Genomic DNA, 11,968 nt, shown 5'->3' on the forward strand with positions numbered 1-11,968 from the left:
TGTAAATAATTACCCAAGGGGAAGGTAAGCGTTGGCCTGTTTTGGTGGGAAACTTACCTTTAAGATAAGACAAGATGAGATTTATTAGTTTTTCCACTAAATGGTTTTTGAAAAACTAATTACAATACAAAATACATTAAAATTAAGGATCTGAAAAAAAAAAATAAACATCAAAGATCTGCATGTAAACATCGAAGATCTACATCTGAACGACAAACTTTTCTTTGGCTTATTTTCGGTAATTGTCACGTCGGCGCTTCTCTTAAACTGTCCATCTCAATTAAGTTCAGCGATTCATCGCTTCATTTTAAGAAGACAACAAAGACGTCGACTTCAGTTACGCTTTCTCTAGTCCTTGCAACTCTCCAATTTATAATTTAGACGTCGACTTGCTGCTGGCCAGAAAAGGCGTGCTTGGCTATTTCCACGACCGCAGTTGTTTACACAGTTCATCACAGCATGTATTTTCCTCGCGTTCGGCAATCTTGTGATTGGTTGAGCCGCTTTGGGGTTTTGTTAACCATAAGACTTACATCTGGAACTGTCATGGGCAATTCTTTTGTTCTTTTTGACGTATCCATGGAAATTTCCCACAGGAAATTTTCCTTTGGGCAGATTGGTTACACATAAAAAATTGCTTCCCCGTGGGAAAAAGCCACTTACCCAAGGGCAAAATGGCTAGTGTAACCGCAGCTAAAGTTTGTTGAGGTTGGAATAGCTAGGGAAGTTAAGATCTACAATGGCTACGTCGACCAAAAAGTCACCACAAAATATACATGTAACTTCGCTCTATCGTAAGTCTTTTGGGATTTTTCCACCTCATTTTCAACAAACAATGTTAGCAAAGTGACCAAAAAATAAATTGGTATGAGTGGTTTCAAAGTAAAAATAGAGAATGACAGACTCTCTATAATTGTATGCTCAAGTTTTTGTCAGAACCCCAAATTTGGTGATTTCACGTCATCAATAATTATGCAGAGTAGCACAAGAATACATACTAAAACGCCTGCTCGCACGTGCAGCACGATTATTTTTCCTCTTTTAACCAATGATGTTCTTTTTTTGCGGTATTTTCTTTGATGAACACACTGTAGATCTTAAAGTCTCTACTGTCACAAGAATCAACAGCAGAGAAAGGACCATGGATGATATTGTCTCACAAATGTGAAGAAGGAAACAGAAATTGTAGTAAATAGCCCTGGACATTGAGAACACTTAAAAAAAAAAACAGTGAAATTTGACCATGTTAGTAAGATCAACATTTTGACATGGTTGATTTTGTTGAAAGGCCAAAACAAAGTGAAATAATTTTGTATAGCAAACATGAATGTACAGTACACAAAACTGGCAAATGGACTCAGTACTTGTTTCAGGATAGTTCCTTCTGGCTTCTCAGCACCAACACAACCTGTACGTTCACTTTTCTCTTTCTTTGATACCGAATACGGCTTTGGCTTGGATGGTGAACATGGTTTGGAAGGACTTGCAGGTGGAGGAGCAATCTCGTAAATGCACTCTGGTTCATGTTCACGCCCTGGCGACATCTGGAGTACTTGACTTTCTGCATTTGTGGAAGCATTCACTGCACTCTGGACATTTTCAATATTTGAGTAAGTTAGATCTTCTGGGTTAACATTGACTCGCTTGCTTTCATTGTTTGTGTCATTTGTGGAAGTACTCATTGAAATGTGGACACCCTCAATATTTGAGTAAGTTAGATCTTCTGGGTTAGCATTGACTCGACTGCTTTCGTTGTTTGTGCTTTGGCCAGTAACAGCAGTTGGGTCATCCTTGCTGACGTGTTGTTGCTCAATGAATTCTCCATCATTTGGAGAATCTTTTTTCTTGTTATCACCACTAATGACATCAATGCCTGACCAAGAAGGGAGATAAACCTCAGAGGATCCTTCGTTGCAAAGTTGCTGTGAAACAAACATTTAAAATAATTATTATTGGCTTGTCAAAAAGAATTTCATCACTACTCTAGGTAAACTAGTATCATCACAACGTAAAGGCCTGGCCAAATGCTTGCACCATTTCAACGCAATATCTTGCAACATTGTTGCAGGATGTTGCGACATGTGTTGAACGAGGTGGCCAAATGCACGCAACATTTTCAAACATTTTCAACGCAACATGTCAATGTTCATGTGCCTCGGGCCCCTGGCACGCAAGAAGTGGACCTAGCGCAACAATGTTGTGTGAACGTGGCCAAACAAGTACAACATCTGTCATCATGCAACATCCAAAATTATGTTGCACGAAAGATTTGACCGTTTTCAAATTTGATCCAACATCATCCAACATGTTGCTGCCTTGAAATGTTGCGAGCGTTTGGCCAGGCATTAATCATTGCATCACGTACACCCTGTACACTGTACATGAATTATTATATAACATAATAATTTTTATTGTTATTTATTATGCATGTACATGTACATGTACATAAAATATAATAATAATAATAATAATGATAATGATAACAACAACGACAACAACAACAACAACATTATTATTATTATTATTATTATTCAATAATTTTTCTTAACAATACTGGGAGAAGAATATCAGCCGGGTGAGATGTGTTACGGAGTCGTACAATAACTAGATATTCAGGGTTTTTGATAGCTTTTCAAAGTACTGCATAAAAATTTGTTTACATGCGTACTTAACTTTGGAGAAAAATAAGAAAACTAAACTTATTACGGGAATGAAATGCCAACAAATTGATTATTCTGTTTGGTAAGCAAAATGAAGGCGATGTGACTTCATTTTAGTTTGAAGGATTTATTGCATGTGATTTTCTTGTGTTTCTTCAGCCCATGGCTTCCTGAAATAGTCATGTACCCAAGTCCAAAAAGGAAAATAAAGAAGGACAAAAAAGAAGCCAACAAGTCAACAAATTTAAACAATTTATAGCGTCAAAGTAGCAGACGTGAAATGTTAAACAACCAGACAAAATGTCCAAACAAATCCCTGGATATTGAGTGCAACAAAAACACAATTTAAACTTGTTTCCGGTCATGCACACATTTCTATTATTTAAGTAATTATTATAAATATTTTCCCCTACTCTGTCACATAGCCTTTCGTGGGTCTAGTGGTCATTACAAGTGCAGCCTCTGAATGAGGAGATACAGAGTTTGATTTTTCCTTTGGGTAATTTTTATGGAAAGTCTCTTTACCACAAGCAAAGAAATGTTACGCTTGGGCAGGAAAATCACAGCCCCCCAAAAGAATAAATAAAAAGAGAAGAGTCACAGCTTTGTTTGTAGAACAAAGTATTGTAATCATAATTTCTGAACAAGGAAATTCTTTACCTGTATGAAACAACGCAAGAGCCTGCTTCTTAGTCTTGCAACTTTACATTGGCTTGAAATAAGTTTCTGAGTAACATCAATACGTTTTCCCTTCCATCCACTGAGAGAAAAAGGTGTAGATCATAATTTCTAAACAAGTACCACAAAAATTACCCTGGTACTAGAATTAGTAGTTTCATTTATAAAACATCTGGAAATGTTATAAAAATGAAACTGAACTGCCCTGGACCGTTCCCATTGAGCAGTAAAACCTAATTGTCTGGCATTGGACAGAGTAATTAAAATCCATTAATGGGACATACTCACATAGTGTTTCAGTGAGTGATTAACCCATTGACTCCTGGGGGTTCCCCTTTGACAAGTAAAATCGTCTGGCGTTAGACAGAGTGAAATACTAAGTCTGGCCGGTTTAGGCCGGTTTAGGGGTGAATGGGTTATGTTCCATCTCCTGGGAGTCAATGTGTTAACAGGGGACATGATACATGTACATGTAAGTACCCATTGACACAGTCTGAACCACCCCGGATTGCCCCCATTGACGAGTAAAATCATCTCGCATTGGACAGAGTCAAATCCATTAAGTCCCATCTCCTAAGAGTCAATGGGTTATTAAAATTTAATATGACAGTTTCACTGCCCTCTGAGAATAAATTATTTCAAAGTAACCCAACAGAATGAAGGAGCTACTATGAGGGTGTCATTGGGGTTAACTGTTTAGCGTATAAAGACGTTTTTGGCTGTCGTAACCGTGTAAACAACAAAATATGAACTGACTAACGTATAAAAGAAGATCGACTTTTTAGTGTATGCAGGTAGGTACATAATGACCAAAGGGTGCAGACTTTCTAGGATAAATAACATTAATTTTTTTGACCTTGCCTAACACTTCTGGAGACTTTTGTACCCTCTATTTCGTATCATGTTGCATGTCCTGTTGGAGATTGCATGACTTCCCTTATCTCATTTCGTGACATGCTCTGAGCCTGCACTCTGCCTGCGGTTTTAGTTACCAGTCCCACGCTTCTTAGACTCTCCACTCATAAAAGTCGTAAAATCATCTAAATTTGTTTGACTAATCTCCTTTTTTACAGTTTACTGACTAAATGGCTTTTTTTCGGCTGTTTCTTAACTAGAGCCATTGACACCCTCTACTATACCAAAATATCACCTAAGAATATACACCTTCATGGAAACTGGACAATGTGGGTGTCTAAAAAGAAAATTGAAAATTTACCATTGGGTGCACGCTCATTCCACCTAACCTTGAATTTGGTCTATTTGTCATTGTCCAGGAAGCGAATGGAAAGCCAATGAAGTGAAATGTAGTTACTCATGGCAGTCACAATTAAGGATCTGTTATTTATGTCCACTAAACCTATTGTTTAGTGAAGTTCTAATTTTTATTGATGTCATCATTGCATCAAAAAATTATAACCCTGTGCAATTAATAAGAGGTCTTCTGTTTAATGCATAGTGCATATTTTTTTGGTTTAAAATTATTTTTTCAAAGTTGTTCAATTTTGATTTTTCTTTGTCTAATTAGTAATATTCATTATCATAATCTGAAACAAAGGAAAACAAAATTGAACTGGATCAAATTTTGAACCAGGAAAAAAAATCGAATAACAACAAATACATGGATCCATATATAACAATAGGCCTTATCACGGTTTTGACCATCATTTTGATGGGTAGGCAAAGCGTAAAGAATTTACGGGGATCCGATCTCAAAGAATTTTTGGTAAACGCTAGTTTTAAAAAAATTATGAATCGTGAACTAAAGGTAAATGGTAAAGGATTATACTGACCAATTTTTAGGGACTAGCCTTCGTTAAAAGCTGTGTGGTAGCGTTTTCGATTTTTCCAAGGCATACATTTGTCTGTAATAATTATTGTTACTGAAAATTCACGGGAAAAAATTACAGACAAATGTATGGAAAAATTGAAAATGCTGCCAGGCAACTTCTGTAAAAGGTTAGTGCCTAAAATTATTTTGGTCTGTATAATCTTTTGCCCTGTACCTTCAGATCTCAATTCATAAAATAATTTTTCAGAACTAGCGTTTAGGGTCATTCCACAGTAATCTGGACGAGAAATTATTAAAATGAAATTTGCTTAAATTGCTCAATTTTCTGATAAATGGATAACATGTTAAATAAGGCTTTTGAAAACAACTAGAATTGTTGGATATGAATTGTTGTTTATGCATAAATCATCATAAATTATGTAAACTAATGATAACAGCTGTTGCGGAGGGGAAAGTTTTATGTTGGTAGAATATAAAAAAGAAAACAGCAATTTTAGTTAACTGGTCTGGGACACAAACTACTCCAGACTAAGTAACTTAGACACTGGCCAAACTCTACCTTTCTATCAGTATGGCACCTACAGACAGCCTTCTGGATGCTCTTTTCCCTTCCGCAACGTTTTGAAGCCTAAAAGTTTTGTTGGTGCGCTTGTAAATGACAAAGTCAACTTCATGTTTTCAAATCTTCTAATTCTAGGTCAAGGGTTAGTTGTATTATGTTTGAAAAGAAAATTTATTTTAAACTATAGCCAAGAGAGATTTATTAAATTTTGTTGTGGAGGGGAAATTTTGTTGCGGAGGGGAATTCTGTGGAGGCAAATTCTCTTTTGATAATGATTTCACTGAAAATTATGATGTTTACATTAAAAAGAGATATCATTTTTCTATCATAAGTTCAGCAACCAGGTTGTGTTTCAGCAATCTATAAGGTGAATCGTGTTTAAATTAAAATGACAGTACAACAAAACTGGTGAAAATACCTGTAGCTAATACATGTAATTATATTTCTTTCATCATGCAAATGCCAAGATGAAAAATTTGAAACATTGCCACTTGAAAAATTATAAAAAGAAGGCACAAAATAATAAAATTCCTCAGCACAGTTCATTTAAATGGTCACACATTTCATCCACTGACTAAAAAGTTATAAACTTAACTGTCCAGTTGCTTTAAATGCAACTCTACCTAATTGACCAATGATGTTTTCATATAAAACAGCAGTTTTCCACTCAAAGTTTATTGCATATGAACTGCATATGAAAAGCCACAAAGTAAAAATGCAACATTGATAGCAGCCGCCACTGGTTCCTTTTAGTGGTTCAGCCTCCACTGCAGCGTGTAATGGTCTTTGACAGCGTGCTAGGAAGCTTTATAAACCAACAGTCTATAAAGCCATCGATAAAATTGTCAAGTTACTGAAAGAGGTTGATGGTAACCTGAAAATCGAAGGGTGGTCATTTTTTGCTAACAAGCCCGGAGAAATCCCGAGCCAAAGAAATGACTTTGACTGTGGTGTTTTTGCATGCATGTATGCTAGAAGTCTTGTTAGCACAAGCCCTATGATTTTTCCCAACAGCCAGAGCATCTCTGATGTAAGATGCTACATGATCCTTGAACTGCACAGAAATTCATTATTACCAATCCCTCCTAATGGCTTGAAAGTAGATGATTATTGTGCAGTTGACTATGTTAGCTGTTACTACTTTGGCAGGGTTATTCAAATTCAGGGTCAGTTTGCACAGTTCAAATTTCTGCACAGGGTTAGGCTTGGTGCTGATGCAGGTGAAATATTCAATTGGCCAACAAGGGATGATGTGGCTGATGTTCATGTCAGCTGTGTTTTCTATGGACCCATTCATTTGATTGGCAACAGTCCATTTAAGATTATGGAGCATGAGCAAGTTAAAAACGTGTTCCGTTATATCCAGAGGCACTGATTTTCTTTTGAAGGGTTGTTTTCTGTTAATGTTGAAAATACTCAAGGAACAGTGGTCATTATTGAACTTATGAACTCACAGTCAGGTTTTTCTGATCACATATTATCTTAAGGTGTTTTTGTGCCAATTAATCTTAACAAGGTTACATGTATGCATTACTAATGCATGATTTTGAATTTTTATCACAGTACTGTTTCTGACACAGTGCAAATATTGTGCAAAATGTTGAAAAACTTCAGTTATTTGAAAGCAAATGTGAAACTGTTGTATAAACATTAAAGTGTGGATGTTATCACTCGCTTTAAACGTCTTGCTTATGATCTTCTGAAAATTGGACAAATTTTCCCCTCCGCAACTTCCCCTCTGCAACAGTAGATGCTGTTTTCAAATCCTACCTCATTGAGAAAACCGTAACTATTTAAGTTTCCTCTTGTGATCTTTTCAATTAATATAAATTGGGAAAAAGCATCAGCCTACTAGACTCTAGATAATATTTCAGAATTCAGAGAATCTGCTAATAAAACTAAAAACAAACAAAACAGCAAGTTTTCTGTTCCCCTCCGCAACGGCCATATTTTTAAGCTCTATGATCTAAGAAATGCATTTTGGAGAAAAGCAGGACAGCAGCAAGTAAAGCTTTGTAGATGATCTTAAGCCTCAATAGGTTATGAGAAGTAAAGGACAAATTCTTATTTAAACTATAACAAGATCTTCGCCTCTAAATTTCCCCTCCACAACAGACGGAATACTGTGGAATGACCCTTTAACGAAAATTATTTGACATCGGATCTTCATATAAACACTACAAATTCTTTACGCTTTTCCTACCCGTCAAAATAGCGGTCAAAACCCTGATAAGACATATTAAAATATTTCTCCCAGAACTCATCCTAGTTAGTAACAGGAAGCATTGCATGACACCGCAAAAAATGAATGCGAAGGAGACTGCATCCTAGTAGGATCTTTTAGGACCTTAAAAGATCTTCAGATATCTACATTACATGTAAGATGACATTACCTTTGAATGGATTTCAGATTCTCTAAACATTTCCAGATTTGTTTTTCTAAATCAATATGCCTTTGGAGTATTAAAACTGCAGCTTCTAGTTCCTGAAAAGAAAGAACAAAAATAAAAGTCAACTGATAATAATATATATTGTAGTTATGTATAATAAGCAATTTATAGACTAGTTAACACAAGGAAGAGTGTCAGTGCCTTTTTGTTAGCAGTTTTGTTAAACTTCTGCCATGATTCCACATGCTCATGGATGGTGAAGCATTGATGTAAGCGGAAATGGAGGGCAATTCAAAGGAGATGTTTTTTCCCCTCCCCAAACTGTCTCTTTGCACAGTTTTCAGCAGTGTGGTGGGGGTCTGTCTTCCTTACCGTGTGGGGACTCATGGCTAGGTTGGTAGGATTGCCAGCATAGAGTGGTAAAGTGATGACGTCACAAAAACGAAATTTATGAAATTATGGGATTTACTGAGATATTCTGAAAGTACATGATGAAGAATGGCCGCTTGCCAATAATCAGCATATTGTTGCAATATGGGGGTAAGATATTAGCCCTTCCATGCTTCAGTAACTCCATACAAATCCTTGTAACTTTGGTCTTGGTTCTAAACCATTTAGAACAAAGACAAAATTATAGGGATTTGTATGGAGTCACTGTAGCATGAAAGGGCCAATATCTCATCCCCAAACTGCAATAAGATGCTAATTTTTGGCAAATGGCCATTCTTCATCATGCACTTTCTGAAGATCTTAATGAATCCCATAATTTCATAATTTTAAATATTTGTGACGTCACACTTTACCACTCTACACTGTATTGGGAGCGATCTCCATTTATAAAATAATTGAGATAGTATGCACATTCGGGGGAATTGGGAGAATTCTCGACAGTTATGCAAACTGTATGTTGACTGTGTCTCCAGTTTGCATAACTGTCTCGAATTCTCCCAATTCCCCCGAGTGTGCAATTATTTTATAAATGGAGATCGCTCCCAATACAGGAGCAACAATTTGGGGGCTTATACATGTATTTCGCATTTGCTTTTGTATGAAAAGGTTTTTCCAACGAAAAAATTTCCATTTTTGACACCGAAACCGTTTACATACAATACATGTAGTACATGTAAGTGTTTTAAAACAGATTTTTATGAGACAAGAGGTGTGGAAATAGAATTCAAATAAAAACATTTCCATTTCGAAGACTCTTTCCAAGTCGAGCACTCGTGCTAAATACATGTAACACCCCAAATAATTATACATGTACATGAGATGGGCTCGACAGGTTATAAACCTAATCCAAAAAGACTTGAAAGTCTTGCTGTTTGCAGGTGAAATTATAAAGGAAGCACTTTCTCTCTTCTTAGTGTTGATCTTGCCAGGGTCTCACCCAAGGAACCCACCGCCATAGGCCTAAAAGTCCAGTGGATTCTGGACTGAACCAACTGATCTGTGGTCATTACTTACTCTAGATTTAAGATTCCTGAGCAGGTGGTCAAATTCTTGATCAGTACATCCACAGACTTTGTCACTTTTTGTCCATTCATTACAGTCTATAAAAGAATTTTAACATTGAGATCTACTGTACACCTGTATAGGGAACGTGGAGTCATAACAAATATACTAATGATGATGATGATGATAATAATGTTGTGCCGGATGACCGGAATATTGTGACGAGCGAGGCTCAAGCAGTTCCAGGATTTAGCTTTTGAAGTACGGCGGATACACCAAGTAGAAGTTGTAGTGGTGCCATTGGTCATAGGGGCCCTTGGAACAGTCTAGAAAGACTTTGCAAATTGGCAGGGGTATCTCCATACATGTATACCGGATATAACTGGAAGTGCCCAGATATCGACCTTGTTGGGAACAGCACATATTCTCAGAAAGGTGTTGCATCTCTGAGCTGCGGGAGGGCCCTCAGAATACTGTATAACTCTATACTGTGGATAAGTCACCGTCGGGAGTACAAAAATATAATCTTACGTATGTAGTGTTACTCCATGTTAATTGTTAAACGTTGGCTAGGGTCTCTCTCGGCGCCTTTACTTAGATGTGCATAGACTTTGCATACTCACAGTTAAACGAGCAAATATTAAATTCTTTGCACAAATTAAACTCATACTGTCTGATGGCGACTAGAGCTTTGATTTACTGGGGCCCGGACTGCTTGCTTGAATCAAGAAAACAGGACAAGAGCATGATCAAAAAATACCTTTGGAGCTTCGAAAAACCTCTTTGAGTTTTCCCAGTTCACTTTCAAGTCTTGACATTATTCCAATTACTGACTTTGAGGTAGGTTTTAAAAGTTAACTTTACTTCGCATTACAGCTGTGGGCTAGGCAAAGCGTTCATGTTAGGCCCATAAGACGTCCCATACATTACAACTTTAAATACGGTATATACCACACGAAGTGTCCTTTTAGACCAACGTTAGACATCATCCACCCTAATTTACCCCAATCCGCCATAAGTTACACTAACTTAACATCGTTAACCCTCAGGTACCCTAAGTTCACCTAAGTAAACCACGTTTACCCACATCTACCCTAAGTTAACCAGGTCTCACCACATCCACCCTAAGTTAACCAGGTTTAACCACATCTACCCTAAGTTAACAACGTTTACCCACATTTACCCTTATTTAACCACGTTTACCCACATGTACCCTTACTTAACCACGTTAACCCACATGTACCCTAAGTGAACCCCGTTTAACCACATTTACCCTTAGTGAACCACGTTTAACCACATCTACCCTAAGTGAACCACGTTTAACCACATCTACCCTAAGTTAACCACGTTTACCCACATCTACCCTAAGATAACCACGTTTACCCTCATCTACCCTAAATGAACCACGTTTAACCACATCTACCCTAAGTGAACCACGTTTAACCACACATCTACCCCAAGTAAACCACGTTTACACACATCTACCGTAAGTGAACCTCGTTTAACCACATCTACTCTTAGTTAACCACGTTTACCCACGTGGTGAACCACGTTTAACCACATCTACCCTAAGTGAACCACGTTTAACCACATCTACCCTAAGTGAACCACGTTTACCCACATCTACCCTAAGTAAACCACGTTTACACACATCTACCCTAAGTGAACCACGTTTAACCACATCTACCCTAAGTTAACCACGTTTACCCTCATCTACCCTAAGTGAACCACGTTTAACCACATCTACCCTAAGTTAACCACGTTTACCCTCATCTACCCTAAGTGAACCACGTTTAACCACATCTACCCCAAGTGAACCTCGTTTAACTACATCTACCCTAAGTGAACCTCGTTTAACCACATCTACCCTAAGTGAACCACGTTTAACCACATCTACCCTAAGTTAACAACATTTACCCACATTTACCCTTAGTTAACCACGTTTACCCACATGTACCCTTACTTAACCACGTTTACCCACATCTACCCTAAGTGAACCACGTTTAACCACATCTACCCTAAAGTAACCGCGTTTACCCACATCTACTTTAAGTAAACTACGTTTGCCCACATCTACCCTAAGTGAACCACGTTTAACCACATCTACCCCAAGTGAACCTCGTTTAACTACATCTACCCTAAGTGAACCACGTTTAACCACATCTACCCCAAGTGAACCTCGTTTAACTACATCTACCCTAAGTGAACCTCGTTTAACTACATCTACCCTAAGTGAACCACGTTTAACCACATCTACCCTAAGTTATCAACATTTACCCACATTTACCCTTAGTTAACCACGTTTACCCACATCTACCCTAAGTGAACCACGTTTACCCACATCTACCCTAAGTGAACCACGTTTACCCACATGTACCCTAAGTGAACCACGTTTAACCACATCTACCCTAAAGTAACCGCGTTTACCCACATCTAC

The 11,968-nt window shown here is 37.5% G+C and overlaps 1 protein-coding gene across 1 annotated transcript in view; it reads right to left on the minus strand.

Moving 5' to 3' along the window:
• Positions 1-10,425, minus strand: part of LOC138049884 (uncharacterized) — a 31,587-nt gene extending 21,162 nt beyond the window's left edge. The window contains exons 1-5 of the mRNA XM_068896352.1: positions 10,292-10,425; positions 9,544-9,629; positions 8,083-8,174; positions 3,321-3,420; positions 1,365-1,922 (exon numbers count right to left, since the gene is read on the minus strand). Coding sequence (XP_068752453.1) covers positions 1,365-1,922; positions 3,321-3,420; positions 8,083-8,174; positions 9,544-9,629; positions 10,292-10,349 — 894 coding nt within the window. The 5' untranslated portion in view covers positions 10,350-10,425. The remainder of the gene's footprint in view (positions 1-1,364; positions 1,923-3,320; positions 3,421-8,082; positions 8,175-9,543; positions 9,630-10,291) is intronic.
• Between the last annotated feature and the right edge of the window lie 1,543 nt (positions 10,426-11,968).

This window comes from Montipora capricornis, chromosome 5 (assembly GCF_036669925.1).
Source record: "Montipora capricornis isolate CH-2021 chromosome 5, ASM3666992v2, whole genome shotgun sequence".
NCBI classification, from domain to species: domain Eukaryota; kingdom Metazoa; phylum Cnidaria; class Anthozoa; order Scleractinia; family Acroporidae; genus Montipora; species Montipora capricornis.